The sequence below is a fragment of the Hippopotamus amphibius genome, chromosome 6, assembly GCF_030028045.1.
Source record: "Hippopotamus amphibius kiboko isolate mHipAmp2 chromosome 6, mHipAmp2.hap2, whole genome shotgun sequence".
Lineage (NCBI taxonomy): Eukaryota > Metazoa > Chordata > Mammalia > Artiodactyla > Hippopotamidae > Hippopotamus > Hippopotamus amphibius.
Window position 1 is genome coordinate 76326583 of NC_080191.1, and position 21760 is coordinate 76348342.

Genomic DNA, 21760 nt, shown 5'->3' on the forward strand with positions numbered 1-21760 from the left:
ATAAACCATGTAACTATGTTACACCACATTGTTACCTTAAAAAAAAAATAGATTGCTTCACTTGGCTTCTGTAAGTATACCAAATTGGCAGTGAGGCCTTTCTAAGCAAATATTTGTTAAACCAATTGCTGCTTTGTGTTCAATGTAAAGTATTTAAGAGAGTACCAGTAACAATGAGAGACTTTGTAAGAGCTTAAATAATGTCACTCTCTTCTGGAAGATAATTTTGCTGGAACCCTTTAGTTATTTTTGAGGCACATATGCTATATTCTGAATTATTTTTTGATGAATGCTATCATCAAGCACTCATGGTGAAAGCCAGTATTCAATCAATTGCTAACTTTTGTCACTTCCATCTCCTGCATATTCTAAAATCAATCCCCTAGCCAGCGGCCATCTGCCTCAGGACCTTATCTTCCCTAGCCTGGATCACGGCAACAGCATCTCACAATCCTGCCTCTCAAGGCCAACAGATCTTACTAATGTAAATCAGATCACCAGCACCTCAAGCTTAAAATCCTTCAGTGGCGGCCCCCAACCTCCCCCTCTCCCCCCCCACCCTCTGCAGTGCTTGCTCATCTTAAGGTAAATTCCAAGCTCTTTGACAAGAAGAGCTCTTATGGCGCTTCAGGGTCTGAGCCCTGCCTCCCTCTCCAGCCTCACCTCGTGCTTTATGCTCCAGCAACAACGAATGCTTTGTGATTGCACACCCTCTGCCCTTTCCCTTTCCACTACCTGGAATGCTGGCTGACTCACTTCTCTTCAGAAGCGAAGGTAGATGGTTGGGGGAGAATCTACGAAACCAGTATTCTTCCAGAACATAACCTCTCAAATGAGGCCTTTTTGAAAACTTTAAAAATATGCAATAGATTCTCATGACAGTTGCAACTTGTTAACATGGACGAACAGGAGGAAAGGACTAGGGATCAAGATTAGTTCGCTAGTTGAGGAAGCAGCGGAAGTTGGCTTTATTTCCCCAACAATCAATGGCCCAGGCCCAGCCTCCGGAGGCTAGACCTTACAAATACCTCGGATTCTCGCAGGTTCTAAGAAACGATGCCAGTACTCTACCTGTAAAAAGCACTCCTCTCCCTCCCACCCCACTGCACTGGTATCCCCTCCTCGAAGCTCCCAACTCCCTGGCGTAAACTGCTTCTCATTCAGTAAAGTGTCTGAGGGCAGGGAACAACAGTGCTTACTCTTCGTCATCGAGCCGGCGCTCAGCACCTGTCTAGCACGCGGGAGACAATCAACCGAATTAATAGAATAAAGAACTAAGTAAATAACACGGCCTTCTGAGAGCTTACTTTCCCTTTCATTAAAGAGCTTCTCCCAGACCCCGCCCCTAGCTCGGCCAAGGTCCTGCCCCTTCCGTAGCGGAGCCCCGCCCCTCCCTCCTCGCCAGCTCAGGCCCCGCCCCTTTCCCTTGAGCCCTTTGAAGACTGCGCGAGTTTGGCGCCAACCGTGTTTTTTTTAATCCCTCCCAAAGGCGGGAACTAGTAATGTGCGCCGGGGACGTGCTTTGCGTCTGAACTGATTGGCCATGGACGCTCAGTCCCGCCTCCACGTGCTGATAGCGCGCTGGTATTGGTGGAGATGCCAGAGAGACCTCGGTGTCCAGAAAGGACCCGGGGCTGCCTTGGGCCAGGCGGGGCGGGTAAGTTGCTGTTGGGGGTCCGGTCTGCGCGGGGCTGCTGAGGAAGCGATTGCACGGCGTAGTAGTGCTCTGAGTGGAGGCCGGCGGCGTCCGGGGAGCCAGGGAGTTGAAAGGAGAGGCGGGGGCGGGGGCGGGGGCGGGGGGGGCCGCGTCTGATGTTCGGGGCCCCCAGGAAGCCGCGTTCCCGCCGCCCTCGGATGCAGCTTCTGGGCTTTCAGCCCAAATCCCTCTGTGGTCCCTCGAGAGGATCCGGGCGGGGGCGGGGGCGGGGGCGAGCGCAGGTAGGAATTGTCCTTTCGTCCGCTCTCTCTCCCCCTGCCCCTCAAACCCAGTCTTTCCTTGGAATGTACTCTTAAAATCTTTCGGCTGGGATTCTCTGGAGGAGTGGGTTTTTCCTGTTTCTGGTAGTCATTGATGTTGGTTGTTTCCGCGACTGTTACGCCCAGAGAAGTTGTTTATCTTAATCTCTACAGCGTCGAGAACCTTGCCTAACACATAGTAGGCCTTAAATCGGATGTGAACGTGTAATTCGTAAAATCTCAGGATTTGCGCTTCAGGCATCAAGTTGGCATTGATTCTGATGCTTTCCTGGTTTTTCCCATTCTCCGCAGCTCCAGCTCCAAACCTTGCCTCTCTTCAAGGCCCCTCCCCCATCTCACTCAGGGCTCCTTTGATTGGAGGGTGACCGAGGCCTTAAAGGCAAAAAGCCCGCTACCCCAGTTATCTTTTAGCGTTTCTTGACATTTTACAAGAGATCGCCCCTTAAAATTTTTTTTATACTCTTGTCTCTAATGAATATCCTTGATTTTGTCATCTGGCTTTAAAGACATCTGGAATCTAATTCCAGATGTGCCTTTTACTAGCTGTTTGACCTTGGGGCAAGTTTCTCTTTATCTATTTCCTCATCTGTAAATTGCGAGAAATAGTCTGTACCTCATAGGACTTTTGGGAGGATTTAAAGTAAATTAATAATGTATTTAGAGCATTTAGGCCAGTGCCTGGCACATAGTGTACAGTATATGTAGTATTTGTTATTCTTTTCCCCTACATCTTTTTAGGGATTTCGTATTAGATTAAGCCTTTCCCGTGAGCCTAAAAATACACTCTCCTTCTCCCCTGACTCTTTCTCTACACATGTTTTTGTTTTTCTTTACAAATGTTTATTTCATTCCCTCGATTTTTTTCTTAAAGGAAACTTCCTTCAGACTGTGCCTTAAAGACATTGTGTAGTCACAGAATGCTGCAACTTCACATCTGAATCCATTGGCATTGTTCCTCAAAAGATTATGAGTGAGATTGCAATTCTTTTCTTTCATCATCAGGGTTCTCGACTTTTAAAACTTGCCTCTACACTTAGGTGGAACTCTTCTGTCAGAAGCAACTCTCATTGCATATTCAGATCCTCATTTGGGGAAACATGAGAGCAGGTGTGAAAAATCCCTCTTCCCAAGAGATTCTGATACATAATTCTTCCTCCTCTCCTTCCTCTCTTCCTTTTCAAGAGAATCACTGACCTTTATAATTTCAAGAGTAATCTCAACTACAGCAATTATGTCTTTTTTTTTTAATTGGTGAACTATAGTTGGTTTACAGTGTTGTACTGGTTTCTGGTGTACAGCAAAGTGATAATGGTTTATTACAGAATATTGAATATAGTTCCATGTGCTGTAGGACCTTGTTTATCTGTTTTTTTTTTAATAAATTTATTTATTTTATTTATTTATTGGCTGTGTTGGGTCTTCGTTGCTGCACATGGGCTTTCTCTAGTTGTTGCGAGCGGGGTCTACTCTTCATTGTGGTGCGCAGGTTCCTCATTGTAGTGGCTTCTCTTGTTGTGGAGCACAGGCCTTAGGCACATGGGCTTCAATAGTTGTGGCACATGGGCTCAGTAGTTGTGGCTCATGGGCTCTAGAGCACAGGCTCAATAGTTGTGGTGCACAGGCCCAGTTGCTCTGTGGCATGTGGAGTCTTCCCAGGGCAGGGCTCAAACCCATGTCCCCTGCACTGGCAGGCGGATTCTTTACCACTGCGCCACCTAGGAAGTCCATTTATCTGTTTTATATACAGTAGTTTGTATCTGCTAATCCCAAACTCCAAATTTATCCCTCCTCCACCGCTCTTCCCCTTTGATAACCATAAATTTGTTTTTTATGTCTGAGTCTGTTTCTGTTTCATAAATGAGTTCATTTGTGTCATATTTTAGATTCCACATATAAGTGCTATCCTGTGGTATTTGTCTTTCTCTTTCTGACTTCCTTCACTCAGTATGGCAATCTCTTTGTCCATCCATGTTGCTGCGGATGGCAATATTTCATTCTTTTTTATGGCTGAGTAGTATTCCATTGTGTATATATACCACATCTTTTTTATCCATTTATCTCTTGATGGACATTTAGGTTGTTTCCATGTCTTGTAAATAGTAGCAATTATGTCTTCTTGTCATATGTGCTATACTTCATTTTCCAACTGTCTGTTTAAACATCTTCTGGGTGTCCTACAGATAATTCAGCATGTCTTCTTTGGTTCTTCATTTCAGTTAAAAGCACGACTACCTTCTTATTAAAGCTAGGAACTTCATAGTTGTCTTTAACAAATTGGGGTTTTGGTTAATTCAGCAAATTTTTTTCCCATTGTTATTATATTTGTTTTGGTGATCTGTAATCAGTGACCTTTATTTATTTATTTATTGGCTGCTTTGGGTCTTTGTTGCTGCACACGGGCTTTCTCTAGTTGCTGCGAGCGGGGGCTACTTTTCATTGCAGTGTGTGGGCTTCTCATTGCGGTGACTTCTCTTGTTGCTGAGCACAGGCTCTAGGTGCGAGGGCTTCAGTTGTGGCACACAGGCTTAGTTGCTCCACAGCATGTGGGTTCTTCCTGGAGCAGGGATTGAACCCGTGTCCCCTGCATTGACAGGCAGATTCTTAACTGCTGCGCCACCTAGGAAGTCCAGTATTTGTTTTTTATTACCTACCAGTCTGTCAGGCTCTGTGCTGACAGCTGGGCATGCAATGGCGAACACAGCAGAGCCAGGCCTGGTCTTGGTGGAGCTTGTAGTCTAGTGGGTGAGATGGATATTTCTCTAGGAATCCCACAAAAATGTAATTGTAAACTGAAAAGAGGCCATGTAGAGAAAGGACATGGTGGTAAAAGAATCTTTAACAGGGGGCCTACCCTAGTGGAGAGAGAGGGTAGCCAGGGAAGGCTCAAGCATTCCTTAAGCCACAGTATCAAAGATGAGTTGAGGGAAGGAGAGCAGTGAGGAAAGAGCACTCCCTGCAGAGGCGCTGTGGTGGGAGGAACAAACGGTGTGTTCTGGGAACTGAAGGAAGGCCAGTATGATCCGAGCAGCGACTGCTGGAGAGTGGGGGAGAAGACTGCCGATGAGCACTACAGGAGTGGGCAGAGGCAGGGTCACTCAGGGCTTGCTAAGCAGAATTGTGACAAAATATGTTTTTTAACCTAAGATTGGCTGGAAGCACTGAAGGGTTTTAAGCAGAGGAGGGAACATGGTCAGATTTGCATTTTGAAAAGACAGCTCAGGCTGTGGTTTTGAAATGGGCAGGAATGGATATTTGAATACACTTTCCCTTAAATCTTTTTGATTCTGCCACAGAAAGCTTTCAGGTCTGCTCCTAGTCTTTATTTCCACTACTAATAACTTAGTCATCCCTCATTGTCTCCTGTGTTTTTGGGCTTGATTGTTTGTTTGTTTTATTTTTTGGCTGCATTGGGTCTTCATTGCTGCATGCAGGGCACAGGTCTTTATGGCCAGCAGGGGCTACTCTTCCTTGTGGTATGCGGGCTTCTCATTGTGGTGGTGTCTCTTGTTGTGGAGCATGGGCTCTAGATGCACAGGCTCCAGTAGTTGTGGCACACAGACTCAGTAGTTGTGGCTTGCAGGCTCTAGAGCACAGGCTCAGTAGTTGTGGCACATGGGTGCATGTTGCTCCGGGGCATGTGGGATCTTCCTGGACCAGGGATTGAGCCCAGGTCCCCTGCTTTGGCAAGCAGATTCTTAACCACTGTGCCACCAGGGAAGTCCCTCCTGCATAGCCTTTTCTATCTCCCTTGCTGCTAATGTTTTCTGTACTCTTCTTGCTAGAGTTGAATGTCTGAAATGCAGATTTGATCATGATATTTCTCTGCTTTAAAAGCCTTCAGTGGTTCCCTCATTCCATAGTGGATGAAGTCCAAGTATTGTAATTATATCACTGGGCTTTTCTGAAATCTCAATTCTCACATTCTGATCTCTGGGTATTCTAACCCAGGCTTGCTTGTGAGCTCATAGAGAGATGTGGGGAGATGGTGTCAGGAAGTGTATTTGCAAACACAAACCCAGTTTCACTGATCCTTGGGATTTTGGAAACCTTGGGATAGTGATTGATAAGGCTAGAAAGGTAGGTGCCTGTGTCTATCTTGACTTTATTCAGTAGACGTTGGGAAGTAATACAAAGTTTTTGAGCAGGAAGTGAGATGAGCAAGTTTGCTTTGGAAGAACTAACCCAGTTGTTGTGTGTAGCATGTGTTTGGAAGGGCGAGATAACTAGATAGCTGTAGTGGGGGGACTGAAACAAATTTCAATAGCAAGAATAAGGAAAAATGGGAGAAGCGTTATAGGGTAGCATCAGCAGGGATGCTACTCAAAGAAGTAGCAACGTCAGGAGGTGACACATGTTGATAGAAAGATGATCTTTTTTGATTTTGGACTTGGTGAGCTTGGATTTACAGGAATGTGTTTAACATTAGCATCTTATTGCTGACTGTTGATTTGTTTTTTAGTACAAATCGTTCCTAATTTTCAAGCACTGAGGAGCAGCAGAGGAGTCTATAAATCTGGTCGGTACCCCTACTTTTTGTGGCAGTTCTTGCTCTCTATCCTACCTCCTTGTGTTTGCCCGTCAGATGTTTAGTCCAAATTGTTTTGGAGTTGTAGAAAATAAGATACTAATGTTCAGGAGCTCATCACCTTAGGAAATTATTCAGATACATTTTTACAAGGGCCCAGTAGCATTTAGAGCTAATTATGTGTTGTTAAATTGTAATAACCACATTGTAATTATAATTACAATAAAGTTAAAGAGGGAATTCCCTCTTTAACTTAAAATTTTTTTAATCTTTTTTTGTTTGTTTTGGGGTTTTTTTGGCTGTTCTTGGCCTTAGTTGTGGTGCGCAGGATCTTCTTTGCAGCATGCAGGGTCTTTGGGTGCGGCATTTGGACTCTTAGTTGTGGTGTGCGTACAGGATCTAGTTCCCTGACCAGGGATCGAACCCAGGCCCCCTGCATTGGGAGCACGGAGTTCTTAACTGCTGGACCACCAGGGAAGTCTCTTAACTTTAAATTAATTAAAATTAATTACAATTTAAACATCAGCCTCAGTGTGTTAGGCCAGATAATAGATTCCCCAGTATTTCCATGTTTTATTCCCAGGAACTTATGAGTATGTTGCTTTACCCGGCAAAAGAAACTTTTCAGGGAATCCCCTGGCGGTCCAGTGGTTAGGACTCCTTGCTTCCACTGTAGGGGGCATGGGTTCAGTCCCTGGCTGGGGAACTGGGATCCCGCAAGTTGTGTGGGAAACTTTGCGGATGTGATGAGGATTTTGAAATGGGGAGAGTATCCTGGATTATCCAGTTGACTGGTATTGTCATAAGGGTTCTGAAGAAGGAAGCAGGAGAGTCAGCGACAGGAAAGGTCATGTGATGACAGAAGCATGAAGAAGGTGGGGAGGGGAACAAGTCTGACCACGGAAGTAGAGGTCGAGAGGAGCGAAGATGTCATGCTGTTGGCTCTGAGGGTGGAAGAAGGAGCCACCAGCAAAGGAATGTAGGTAGCTTCTAGAAGCTGGGAAGAGCAAAGAACAGGTTCTCCCCTACAGCCTCCAGAAGGAACACAGCCCTCCTGAGCCTTGTTTTTTCTTTTTAAAACTTATTTATTTATTTATTTTGCTTTTTGTTTTTTTGTTTTTTTTTTTTAGACCAGTGAGACTTCTGACGTCCAGAACCCAAAAATGATAAATTTGTGTGAAGCCACAAAGTTTGTGGTCATTGGTAGAGCAGCTGTAGGAAACTAAGACAGTCAGTCACACTGTGCATATTTCCTGTCCTCACTAGCTACATGTGGCTAGTAGCTACCATATTGGACAGCTTAGATATAGAACATTTTTTATCATCATAGAAAGTTCTGTTGGACAGCACTGGTCTAAAGTAGTAGTTCTCAGAGTGTGGTCCCAGCAGCATTACCTGCGAACTTTTTAGAAATTCAGATTCTCCAGCCTCATCTCAGACCTACTAAATCAGAAACTTTGGGGATGCACCCATCAATCTTGTGTTTTAACTTCTTCAGGTTTTTCTTTTCTTTTTTTTTTTTTTTAATAATTTTTATTGAGATGCAATTGACATACAATAAACTGTATATTTAAAGTGTACAATTATATATATATTTTTATTAGTAATGTATATATGGCCATCCCAACCTCCCAATTAATTCCCCCCCAACCCCCCCAGTTTCCCCACTTGGTATCCATGTGTTTGTTCTCTACATCTCTACATCTCTATTTCTGCTTTGCAAACCGGCTTCAGGTTTTTCTGATGCATGTTAAGGTTTCAGGAAAACTTTAGAAGGCAGATTATTCCAGTAGAGATTGGTAAATGCAAAATAACATGTTCAGCATGTTGATAGAATAAGGGAATGGGGATTATCTATGTCTCTAAAAAGGGTTTTTTTTTGTTGTTGGTGGTGTGTTTGTTTGTTTGTTTTATGGTAGCTGGGTTTGGGAAGGGGATGAGCCAGGTGAGGAAACAGAATGAGCGAGATATCGTGGAGCTGAAGTACATGACATGTTTCAGGAACTGCAAGTACAGGTATTTCTGCTCTAATGTTATAGGTACTCTCAAAAAACCTTTACTTTTGCAAAATCACTCACTGAAACAGGGTTTATGGGAAAAATAGGAGCAGAATACTCAAAGCCTGTCTGCTCACATTACTAGAGCAGCCGCAGGAACGTTATCAATTGTAATTAAAATATTGGCACAGTTAAGAAGACATGTTAAATTCCTAACAAATAAGTATCTCAGTAAATAAAGGTCTTTTCCTCAAGAGAAAAATAAGGGTGAAGATAGCTTGCTGGAAGGAGGAATAAGAAAGGATTGCGGCAACAAGAAAAGGGACATACACACCAGAGGTTGTAGGTGTAGAGGCAGTAGTGGGCTTTATGTGAAATCTTGTGATGGTGGAGTAGGTGGCTCTGGCTCATTGCCTTGTGTTTGGCTTCGTCTGCCATCCTCCCTCTGCCAAAGATTGAGGGAAACCAAGCTTAAGCCTGTGCAAGACAAAGCCTGCAGCTGTACTGAGACTAGAGGATGGAAGGGGAGTGCTGGGCAGCTAGGGTTAGGGTGGCAGGTACAGGACTAGATTCCTTCTTGCTTGCTCTGTGTAGCTGCTGTTCACTAATAATGCAGAACTTGAACATCCTGGGACAGAACCCTGTCTCAACCAATATAATTTCTGGATTCTACTGACATAATTTCTCTATTTCTCAATAATGTATGTGCTAACCTGCATTATAGAAACATGTGCTGTGGTGGCTGTGGCTGTGGCTGAATGGAGTGTGTGAGGGTAACAGTGTGAGATCATTAGAAAAGTAGTGACAGACATTTCTAGAAGGGCCTTGGATTCTGTGCTAGGGAAGCTTAACTCCATACTCTTATTTTGGGTAGCTGTTTAAGGTTTCTGACCTGGGAGAGAAACACAGGCTAGACATAAACAGAGTTAATTTTGGCCTCAGCGTGGAAAATGGTAAAAAGAAAAAGATATTGGTAGTGTAAAAACTAGCTAGGAGACCTCTATAATCATTTAAGTGAGAAATAATTGTACCTGAAACTGGAACAGTGACTGAGTGGAAAGGAGACACTAAATTTCAGCGATTTAAAAATAAAATCACTAAGAATCTGTGACTGCTTGAAAGTGAGTGTGGAGATAAGAGAGAGTCAAAGATAATGGAAGCTTTTAGCTTGAGGGTGAATTGAGGCAGGAGATGATTGTTTATATTTTCCATATCCGGCATTTACCTAATTTGCTTTCTTCCATTATTATGCCTCATATAATCGCTCTTTTTGTTCTCACTGTCTGTATATTGGCTGAAGTCTTATCATGTGGACTCTTATTGTAGCCTCCTTCCCGGTTCCTTTTCCTACATTTTTGTCTTTCCAGTTCATGCCACATGTTAGTCTTCCTTTTTCCTTTCTTTATACCAACCAATGTGCTAACTCAGAAACCTTCAGTGCTCCTGTCTTCTGGAAGTTCAAGACCAGATACCTTGGTCTGACATTTAATGTCTTCTGTTTGACACTAATGAAATTTTAGTTTTCACTCCCACTCCTGTTCTGAGGTGCATTCCAACGAGGCTGTTTTATTTACAGTTTTCCATGTCTGCCTTTCCTCCGAGGTTAATCATGTTTGCATTTGGAATCTGCAGAGATCTCCACACATGACCTCCCACTCCTCCATTGACATGCAAGTCCTTCCCTTCCTACTAAGCAAGTCCTCGGCAACGTGTAGCTTTTATTCTCCACATATCTTTGCCAACATTTGGGAGGGGATAGTGGCTTTTAGGGGGCACAAGGAGGACATCTAGGGTGCTGATAATTGGTCTGTTTCTTGATCTGAGTGGTACTTACATGGATGTGTTCAGTTTGTGAAAAATCATAGGACTGTATACTTATGATTTGGGCTTTTTTCTATTTTTATGTTATACTTCAGTAAAAGATTTACTCTATCCCCATCAAAATAAAATATGTCCGGGCTCTCCTAGGCCCTTTGCACTTCCATTTGAATTTTGTGGTCAGCTTGTTAAGTTTGGGATTGCATTGAGTTTATAGATACAAAATAAGGGAGACTTGCCAACCTTGATGTTGAGTTTTCCTGAAAATGATTGAGACATATTTTGTCATTTACTTAGATCCGAGGTAAACTGCCTGTTTTTGTAAGTAAAGTTTTATTGGAACATGGCTGCATCTATTCATTTACATGTTGTCTATGGCTGTCTTGGAGCTACAACAGCAGAGTGAAGTCCTTGTGACAGACCAGATGGTCTACAAGCATAAAATGCCTACTTCCTGACCCTTTAAGAAGAACAGGTTTTCAGGGGACTTTCCTGGCAGTCCAGTGGTTAAGATTCCACACTTCCACTGTAGGGCACATGGGTTCAATCCCTGGTCACGGAACTAGGATCTGGCATGCCATGCGCACGGCCAGGAGAAGAAAAAAAAGAAGAAAAGGTTTTCAGATCCCTGATTTAGATCTTTTATTATTTTCTTCGTAAAGGTCTTGTATGAGATTAATTCCCATGTACCTTATAGTTTTGTTGGTGTAAATAATATTTTCTTATCAATTATGTTTATAAACTGCTTGCTGGGGACTTCCTTGGTTGCACCAAGGTTAAGAATCTGCCTGCCAGTACAGGGGAAACGGGATCCCTGGTCCGGGAAGATCCCACATGCTGCTGGGCAACTAAGCCCGTGCGCGCCCGTGCACCACAACTACTGAGCCTGCGCTCTAGAGCCCTCCAGCAACAACTACTGAAGCCCATGTGCCTAGAGCCTGTACTCCACAACAAGAGAAGCCACCTCAGTGAGAAGCTTGTGCACCACAACAAAGACCCAACGCAGCCAACAAACAAACAAACCTCTTTGCCGGCATATAGGAAACCTGTTGCTTTTTGTGTGTAATCTTATATTCAGTGACTTTGGAAAACTCTTACTAGTACTAATAATTTGTAGATTTTCTACATAGGTGATCATAGTGTGAATAATGGCAGCTTTGTTTCTTGCCAGTTCTGTCTCATTTCATGTTTTACTCATTGCTACTAGAAGCAAGCTTGACTTTAAAGGAGATGCTTCTCTGGTTTCACTGTCATGTATAATAATTAATGTGAGGGTTTTTGTTTTTTTAGTAGAAATATATCTTCTATCGGTTTATGAAAGTTCCCATTTTTTTTTTTGGCCGCACTGCATGGCATGTTCCCCGACCAGGGATTGAACCTGTGCCTGCTTCGGTGGAAGCATGGAGTCAGAGTCCCAACCACTGGACTTCTAGAGAATTCCTGATAGGGCCCATCGTAAACTTTCATAAATTCCAACTTTGCTGAAAGTTAGTGTTGAACTTTATCTTGTGCCCTTCCTGTGCAGATGTTGAGATGATTATATTTTTTTCTAATCTAGTATGAAATATAATAATTTTTAATTAGTAGACTCTATTATTGGAACAGTTTTAGATTTACAGATAAATTGGGAAGTACAGAGTCCCCATATATCACCCTATGCCCCTCCAGTTTTCCGTTTTTAATACCTTATGATCATTTCATATAATAAATGAAAAATTGATACATTATTATTAATTAAAGTCCATAGTTTATTCAGATTTCCTTTATTTTTACCTAATATCCATCCTTATTTCTGTTTTAGGATACTATATTACATTTAGTTGTCATGTCTTCTTAGGCACCTCTCAACTGTGACATTTTCTCTCATTCCTTGTTTTTGGTGTCCTTAACAGTTTTGAGGAGTACTAGACAGATATATTGCAGGATACTCCTCTAATTAGAATTTGTTTTTTATCTCATCATTAGACTGAGGTTATAGGATTTGGGAAAATCAAAGGTAAAGTTCCGACTTTTATCGTAGCATATCGAGAGTACATATTATCAGCATGATTTACTACTGTTGATGTTGACTTGATCATTTGACTGAAGTAGTGTTTGTCAGGTTTCTTCACCATAAAGTTAGCCCCCCACCCAATTCCATACTCTACTCTTTGGAAATAAGTCATTTTGCACAGCCCACATTCGAGGAGTGGGAAATTAGGCATGCCTGCTTTAGCGTGGAGTATCAACATAATTTATTTGAAATTCTGCATGGGAGATTTGTGTCTTCTCCATTTCCTAGTTTACTTATATCAGTGTGGACCATGTATGTTTATTTTATGCTTTGGGTTAAATCCAGTACTACTTTAATTTGTTGCTCAGATTGTTTCAGCTTTGGCTATTGAGAGCTCTTTCAGTTGGCTCCAGTGCCTCTTTGACATACCTCCATTAGTTGTTATTGTTGTTGTTTTGACACTTCCTTACTTTCTTGCACTGTAAGATGCCCCGTGTTCATCTTGTGCATTTCCTGCCCCTATCTTAGAATCAGCCATTTCTTCAAGAAGCCCCTGTCCGTCTTAATGCAGAATAGTGTTAGAAGCCAAGATATGGATACTAGGTGTGCTTGTTGCGGCTTTGCTGATGGAGCAAAGAAATAGTACATGTGTGTCTGCTAACTCATGGATGTACACATACCTGTAAATATTTCTGTATGTAATCATCTGTATCTGTGTTAAGTTAAATGTGAGTTCTTACTGATGTCTTCAACTGTAATCCATTACCACAGAGATCATTTTTAGTGTGTTCTCTTGCTTTTCTGTAACCCTCTACTTCAGTAGCAAGAAACCTGGCTCTCACTGTCTACCACCCATCTATTTAAATTGTTCACTTCCAGCATACACATATAACAGTATCAGAACTAATAACTCACCCTACTGGGAAGCAACTTTATCAACTAGAAGTCCATGCTTATAGTGAGTTTTTTGGGTTTGTTTGTTTTTTTTTAATGTCTTTTTTTTTCTTTTTTGTTTTGTTTTTTGTTTATTTTTTGCTTTTTTTTTTTTAAATACTGAGTTTTTAATGCTATACCATCCTTGCATTTGGGGAGTAAGTCTTGTCTGCAGCGTGTTTTTTTTTTTTTAATAAATTTATTTATTTAATTTATTTATTGGCTGCTTTGGGTCTTTGCTGCTGTACACGGGCTTTCTCTAGTTGCTGCGAGCGGGGGGCTACTCTTCATTGCGATGCGCAGGGCTCCTCATTGTAGTGGCTTCTCTTGTTGTGGAGCACAGGCCCTAGGCACGTGGGCTTCAACAGTTGCAACATATGGGCTCAATAGTTGTGGCTCACAGGCTCTAGAGCACAGACTCAGTAGTTGTGGTGCACGGGCTTAGTTGCTCCGAGGCATGTGGAATCTTCCCAGAGCAGGGCTCGAACCTGTGTCCCCTGCATTTGCAGGCGGATTCTTAACCACTGCACCACCTAGGAAGTCCCTGCAGTGTGTTTTTGTTTTTGTTTTTTGTTTAATGTCTTTCTGGCTGCAGTTGGCAAATTTTTTTTAAAGGCTGTTTCTGTGTTCATAAGAAAGATTGACCTATAGTTTTCCTGTCTTGTAATTTTCCTATTTTGCCCTATCTTTGCCCAGTTTTGATATTTAGGCTGTATTAACCTTATAAACTTATCTGTCTCTCAGCCTTCTTTTTTTCCTATCTGTTGTCTGGAATGGATTATGCTTTATCTGTTCTTTGAAGGTATGATAGAATTTACCTGTAAAAATGTCTGGGCTTAGTATTTTATGAGTAGATTAACCACTGTATCAAATAATTTAATCATCCTAGATGTGTCCATATTTTCTGTTTCTTCCTTAGTCAGTTTTGGCAAGTAACATTTTTCTAAAAAACTATCCATTTCATTCAGCTTTCAAATATATTTTGTTAAGAAATCTCTGCTGTATATGAAACCGTCACTCCTTTTCTTTTTAATATTTATATATTTATTTGCTGCGTTCGGTCTTCGTTGCTGCACACGGGCTTTCTCTAGTTACAGAGAGCAGGGGCTCCTCTTCGTTGGGTTGCACGGGCTTCTCATTGTGATGACTTCTCTTGTTGCAGAGCACAGGCTCTAGGCGCATGGACATCAGTAGCTGTGGCACGTAGGCTCAATAGTTGTGGCTTGCGGGCTCTAGAGCTCAGGCTCAGTAGTTGTGGCGCATGAACTTAGTTGCTCTGTGGCTTGTGGGATCTTCCTGGACCAGGGATCGAACCTGTGGTCCCCTGCATTAGCAGGCAGATTCTTAACCGCTGCACCACCAGGAAAGTTCCACTCCTTTTTTATTTTAATGTCTGTGCCTTCTTTCTTTTTCTTTTTGCCAGGCATATGTCTATTTGATTTGTCCTTTCAAAGAGCCAGTATTTATTTTTATTTATGTTTATAGTGTTTCTTTTTATTAATTTCTGTTTTTTATGTGTTTCTTTCAGTTTACTTTGTTCTTTTTCTTGAGTTGGATGTTGACCTCATTAATGTTTTGTGTTCGTTTCCTATAAATTTATTTAATGCTAAAACTTTTCCTACAAAAGTACTATTTTGGTTGTACCCCACAAATATTTTTGTTTTGTGGTATATTCATTGTTATTTAGTTCTATGTATTTCCCAGTTCCCATTGATATTTGTTCTTTGACCTGTGTTTGTAAATTCCCAAAGGAATTGGGAAATTTGAAAATGCAGTTAATTTCAAATTTCTTTGATAAAAGCACTTCTGTGAAATTTGCTGGAACTCACCCTATTATGATATATATTGTCAGTTTTTATAAATGTGCTTGGAAGTAATATAAGTTCTGTTAATGTAGGTAATATATCAGTAAAAATCATCAGATCAAACCTGTCAATTTTGTCTTCAGAGCTGTATCTTTAAGTCTCTTTAACTGCTTGATTAGCAGAGTATGTTAAAACCTCTATTGTGACTGCTTATCTGTATCAGACAAGGTCCAATCCAGAGACAAAAACCACATGATAATTTGTAAAGAGAAAGCTTAGTATAAAGAATTATTAATAGGGAGTGGGAGTAACTGGGAATTGGTTAGTAAAGAGTTAAAGATAACCCTGAGGAACGTAGGAATAGCAGATACAGGGATCAGCCACTACCTTTAGGGTTGAGATAGATCATGCAAAGAAGAGCTGTCTCCACCTCATTGGAAAGAGTGTGGCCAGGGCTAATTGGATGGTGGAGAAGTTGCTAAGTGCCTTGCTGGTGACCTTGCTTTGAATCTGGTGGATGAGGTGCTTAGGGAAGCTCCTGGATGCTGGCAGGTGCTGTGGGATCCAAGAGTTGGAGAAGCTGTCCTCTCCGTGAGCCTAGCAGGAGAAAGCTGTGTCCTCCAGGAGCCCATTGTAATAGCACCATTACATATAGGAGGCAAGCATGTAGAAAAATTGTGCCCTTCCAGGAACCTGGTGTTGGAGAAACTGTCTGCTGCAGGAACTGAATGCTGGAGAAAGCTTGCTCTGCAGGAGCCTGACTAGCCAGGCACACTGAAACTAGGAGGAGAAACTCCCTTCTTTTCCAGTGTCCTCTAGCACTCTCTACTGACAAGGCTGTGCATAGTACAAGTTAGCAAAAGGGAAGTATTTTCAAAGCCTGCCTCCATTATCACACAGGGTAGATATGGAATAAAGAAGCACTATAATTGCCACAGTTCCTTTAACTCTATGGTACATAGTGAAAAACCACATATATAACTTCTTTTAACAACTTCTTTTTATTACTATGTATGTATATTATTCTCAGAAACAGTTTTGAAGATCTTTTAATGCCACATCTGATGTACCTAAGAAATGGGCAGTCACTTTCTCTTAAATTTGTAAGCAATTAAAAAATACATTTGGGGGCTTCCTAGGTGGCGCAGTGGTTGAGAATCCGCCTGCCAATGCAGGGGACATGGGTTCGAGACCTGCTCCAGGAAGATCCCACATGCCGCGGAGCAGCTAAGCCCGTGCTTCACAGCTATTGAGCCTGTGCTTTAGAGCCCATGAGCCACAACTGTTGAGCCCATATGCTGCAACTACTGAAGCCCGTGCACCTGGAGCCCGTGCTCTGCAACAAGAGAAGTCACGGCAATGAGGAGCCCACGCACCACAACGAAGAGTAGCCCCCACTCACCGCAACTATAAAGAAAGCCCGCACACAGCAAAAAAGACCCAACACAGCCAATAAAATAAATAAATAAATAAATTTAAAAAAATACATTTGGTGTTAGGGGCCTAGAAATTAAGATTTGGAGACAATGATCCCATAAACAATTGGGGAAAAACTTAAGACAGGTGAGGGACAAAAAAAATCCAGGATTTGTTAGATCTCTTGTGTTTCCCAGTTTTAACATACCAAGACATGTAGAATCTTTTTAAAGTAATACCTGCCAGTAGGAAAAACTAAAACTGTGTTATGATATACAATGAAAATTTTGATCTATTTGATCTGTTCAACCAAATCATCTGTTTAACCAAATCATTAGATTAATTGATCTCTATTTTTTAAAAAACCCAATGATTGATGCTCCCCTCTCCATGTGACAGTTTACAGCTAGGAGTAGATTACTGTCAGGAAGCCTGTGAGTTTCTGCTCCATCAGTAGAGTTTTGCTTTACCAAGAGTCAGTTGTGTTATTTACCAAATGTGGTTATGCCATTTGTGCCTTTTATAATTATTGCACAGGCTATATTATAGCAGTTGATTAATCAACTCAGCTAATTGGAAAAAATGTTGGCATGAGGAATGTAGGGGAATGAAGAAAGAAAGGTATACATATACCTTAATTTTATTTAAAGGAGTAATATATAAAGTGTATCTCTTGTGGTAGAACCATGACTTTTTCTTTGAGTCTACATCCAATGATGAGAGTTCTGACTTCTTTCTTGCATACCCGTAAGACATTGCTTATGATTTCCAGCACTTTTTTCATTAGAGTAAGAAATTCGATACTTCTGAGCCAGACTAGATGTTCTCTTCCACTATTTTGGATTGTCTCACCCTCATTTGATTTGACAGCAATTGTAAGTATCTTGCTATGAACCTTTTAGTCTTTCCAGAACATTCAGCCTAGTTTTCACTGGAAAATAACTTCCTTTGGTAATGTAATCTTTCATCATACTATTACTTGGAAAAATAAGGAAATAAGCATAATTAGGTTAGATAATAAATGTACCTGGTTGTTGGTAACTGTATAACTCGGTGGGAGTGGAAGTGTGCGGGCACGGGTACCCTTGATGGCCCCAAGTAGCCGCAGTGGCCGTAGTTCATTGACCATAGGCAACATTCATGTATTTTATGGGCAGAATGGAGAATGTCAGATAAGTTAGTGAATGTCAGATAAGTCCGATTTTTTTTTTCTTTTCTTTTTTCTTTTTTTTTACTGCTTTGGGTTATTATGTTGCTTCCAGTCTTGCTGCTGCAAACAGTGCTACATGGAATATTCCTGTATATACATTTTTGTAATCATGTGCTTGTATATCTGTAGAGGAAATTACTAGATTTGGAATTGTTGGGTTAAAGGGTATTTGCATTTAAAAACTTGATAGCTGTTGCCAAATTGCCTCCATAGAGCTTGTAGGAGTGTACACTTGATGTTTGAGAGAATATACATCACTCTTTTCCTGCACCTTTACCAACCTAGTACAGTATCAAACTCTTTGCTGTTTGCCCATTTTACTCCCTTATTGGTGAAAATATGTATGTCTGGAGTCCCAAAGATCACTACCAGGTTTGATGATTTGTTAAGAGGACTCATAGAACTCACCATACAGTTGCACTTATTTAGTATGAAAGTTGGCTTATTTTGGTATATAGGTTAATGTATATTTTGGTCTACTTTATGAAATTAGCATCATTTACTTTGTGACATGGGTTAGCCATATCAGGAAGTTTAAGGTTTTTTGTTTTATACTTTTAGCTTTTGGAAAATGTTAGACATTAAAAAAAAAATCGCAACGGAGAGAACTTTGTCAGTGTGTCCAAATTTGAAAGTTGTCTTTAATTTTAAAGCTAAGTTTAGTCTCTGAATTGTGAGGTTGATTTTAACAGTGGAGAATATTTATATTTAATACTTTAGATGGCGACTATCAAAAAGAAATAGGATCATGGCAGCAGATGATGACAATGGTGATGGAACAAGTTTATTTGATGTCTTTTCTGGTAAGAGCTCATTTTAATTCTCTTTCTAAATTTACGTATTTACTTACAAAGTCATTTAGTTATTCTCATTGAAAACACTGTCATTATCAACCTTTTCTCCCCACACATAAATGAATTTAATACAATAAAGAGCTCGGCAAATAGAAAGTGCTTAGTGAGAACTTTCTCATTATTAAATGCTTTCAGGCCTCTTAAATATAATGAAATTAACAGCTTTGCCAGTGTAAGAAGTAGTGATTTTTATTGTCATATCAAAAAATATAAGGGGAATTCCCAGTGGTTAGGACTTTGTGCTTTCAGTGTAGGGGGCCTGGGTCTGATCCCTGGTTGGGGAAAAACAAGCCACGTGCGCACCCCCCCCCCCCCCCGCCAAAAAATATATATATATTTATATGTATATATTTATACATATATATATATATGATAGGTATTTGTTACTCTTGAAGTTAATACTTCCAATAAATGCAGTAGTACTTGTTTACTGTTGTTCAGGGAAAAATTGACAGTCACAAATAGATGATTAGTTTGAAAGAGATAGCCAAGACTTGGTAGTAAAATAAGCTCATAAAATGGAAATATTTTTAATAATATACAGAATTTAAACTTCCACATCCTGACGTAACATTTGTCTAGTTCTTGTATCTTAATTATAATTATGCTATGACAATCTCATTAAATTTTTTGAGGATATAGTTTTGTATTTATTGATCAGAATTATGATTACTATGCTATAGAATGAAAAGGGCAGTTGTAAAACATGTCTAGTAGAATTCCATTTTTGCTTAAAAAATGTGTTTTAAAGAATTAATATCCATAGACATGGAAGGATTCACATGAAAAATGGCCATCATAACCACTTTGGGTAGTGTTATTCATTTTTTGGTGTTATTTAATTATTTTTTGCTGTTGTGGTTTCAAATTGTTATGCTGCTATTTTTATTTCTCTTGTGATATTTTTTCTTTGAAAAATTATAAACCAACAGAAAAATGGAAAGTATAATATAATGACCACCTTTACTTTTCACCTAGAGTCACAAATATCACATCTGTACCTCTTATTTTGAAGGACAAAACTATGTTGTTAATCTCATTTGCTGGAAATAGCTGTTTTTGTTTCTACATGTTACTCTCTCTCAAGTTCCTGTCCACATGCATACATTTTTTTGATAGTCACATACACAGTTACATTTTACTTTTTACTAGTTACATGATTTCACAAAAAGTTTTATTCCTATAACATTTTTTTCTTTTTTCTTTTTTTTAAATATCTTATTTTGTAATTCAAGGGTTAGTGGTTATATTTGCAATTACTCTCTGTTGGAATATGTCACAAGGACTAGGCCAAGGGCTATAAGAAATTCAAAATACCAAGTTTTGGGAGAAAGTACTCCAAATAAGATATGTCATTACTCTCCTCCTACAAGCTTGTGCAGAAGTCATTAACTGCCTGCGATCTTTAACAGCTCTGCACTCGGACCAGCGCATGCCAGAGATCTCGGTTTTGTGCTGCTAATAAACTACAAGGATTTAAGTTTTAGAAGGGCGAGTACTCATGGTGTGAAGGGGATTAAGGGTGAGTGGGGAGAGTGAGCAGCTTTGGTCAACATTAGGATTTATTTTTTCCCAGGCCTCATCTCTTGCGGACAAGTGTTGAGACTTGTTCCAGCTATACAGAGTCAGAGTCGTATCCCATAGAGCAGCATCCTTCCCGCCACCCTGCCCCCGAGTCAACACTCCCCAGTGCGGAGAGCTTCCCTCCCTGACTCTCCCAGCACAAACTTTAGCAACCCCTGTGGCTTCTTCCTCCTTTCCACTATGGGTAATGGGAGGTCTGGCCACATCCCCCCTTTGACTGAACCCTCGCCAGGTCCACGGGCGCGGAACTCCCATGGCCCGCGTGGACTCCGAGTCCAGGAAGCACAAAGATGACCCGGAAAACGCACCGTGTTCTTCGCCTGCCACTCTCCACTGCACATGCCTGAAGCCTCCTATAACATTTTTATGCTTGTCTTTTATTGTATTTGTAATTTCAAACTTACAGAAAAGTTGCAAGAATAAGAACGTGCTAAGAATCCTTTACCTGGTTTCTTCCAAACTTACCACTTGTTAATATTTTATGCCAGTGGCTTTAACATTGTGTACATACTTTTTTCTTTAAACACACACACACACACACACACACACAAAATTTATTCCTGACCCATTTGATTGTAAGTTGTATGCATCAGTATGGTCCTTTACCTCCAAACACTTCAGCGTGTATGTCACAAGAAAAAGTTGATTTTCAAACAGCATAATTATCAATTTCAGTAAATTTAACACTAATACTGTAATTTTATTTAATCTACCATCTTTATACCAGTTTTATTCGTTAACCCAATAATGTCTTTTATTACTGTGATTGGATTTAGATCTGTCATTTTAAAATTTTAGTTTGTCTCATCAGTTTTTTTCTTCCTGATTTTCTTGGCTACTTTCAAATGTTATTTGAGTTTATCTTAGAATTCCATTCTAATTTATATATTGGCTTTTTGACTGTACCTCTCTGCGTTATTTTTTATAATTGGTTGCTCAAGGGATTGTAATATACGTCTTTAACATTTTGCAGTCTACTTATTAAAATGTAAGAATCTTTTTATGTACGATGTAGACTCTTGTACACATAGTTGCATTTGACCTGCATCCATCCCTTTATGTTAAAGATGTTGTGAACCCCACGATAGGGTGCTGTAATTTTTATTTTAAACTGTTGTATATATCTTAAAGAAATTAAGAGGCGTTAAAAGCAATTAAGATGAAATATTACTCCTTTATATTTACTCAGTTATTTACCATTTTTGTGCCTCTAGTATCCTGTAGTATCTTTCTAATACCATTTCCTCCTCATTGTCTCTTTCCTTCTGGGACTCCAGATATAGTTTATGTGAGAACTTTTGATATTCTGTAAATTACTAGGACTGTTCTTTTTTGTTGTTGTTGTTCTTTTTTTCCTTTTTTTTTAAATCATTTTCTCTCTGTTCTTCTAATTGGATAATATATTGATCTGTCTTCAAGCTCACTGGCTCTTCTGTTGAATTTTTTTACATTTAGATATGGTAGTTTCAGTTTTAGGATTTTCATTTGGTTTTCATAGTTGTTTTTATTTCTCTACTAAGATTTTCTATGAGTAATTTTGTGTTGCATTCTCGACATTGTAAATGTTATATTATAGTGACACTGGATTCTGTTATATTCCTCTGGAAAGTGATGATGCTTTTAATTTTAGCAGGTGTTTACTTTGACT

General features: G+C 40.3%; 1 protein-coding gene across 5 annotated transcripts in view; it reads left to right on the plus strand.

The window, feature by feature from the left end:
- Positions 1-1607: 1607 nt before the first annotated feature.
- The window catches only part of CASP8AP2 (caspase 8 associated protein 2), a 41580-nt gene continuing 21427 nt past the window's right edge, over positions 1608-21760 (plus strand). For all 5 annotated transcript variants that reach the window (XM_057739621.1, XM_057739619.1, XM_057739624.1 and 2 more), the window contains exons 1-2: positions 1608-1657; positions 18395-18477. In XM_057739621.1, the coding sequence (XP_057595604.1) occupies positions 18423-18477 (55 nt within the window). In that variant the 5' untranslated portion in view covers positions 1608-1657; positions 18395-18422. The remainder of the gene's footprint in view (positions 1658-18394; positions 18478-21760) is intronic.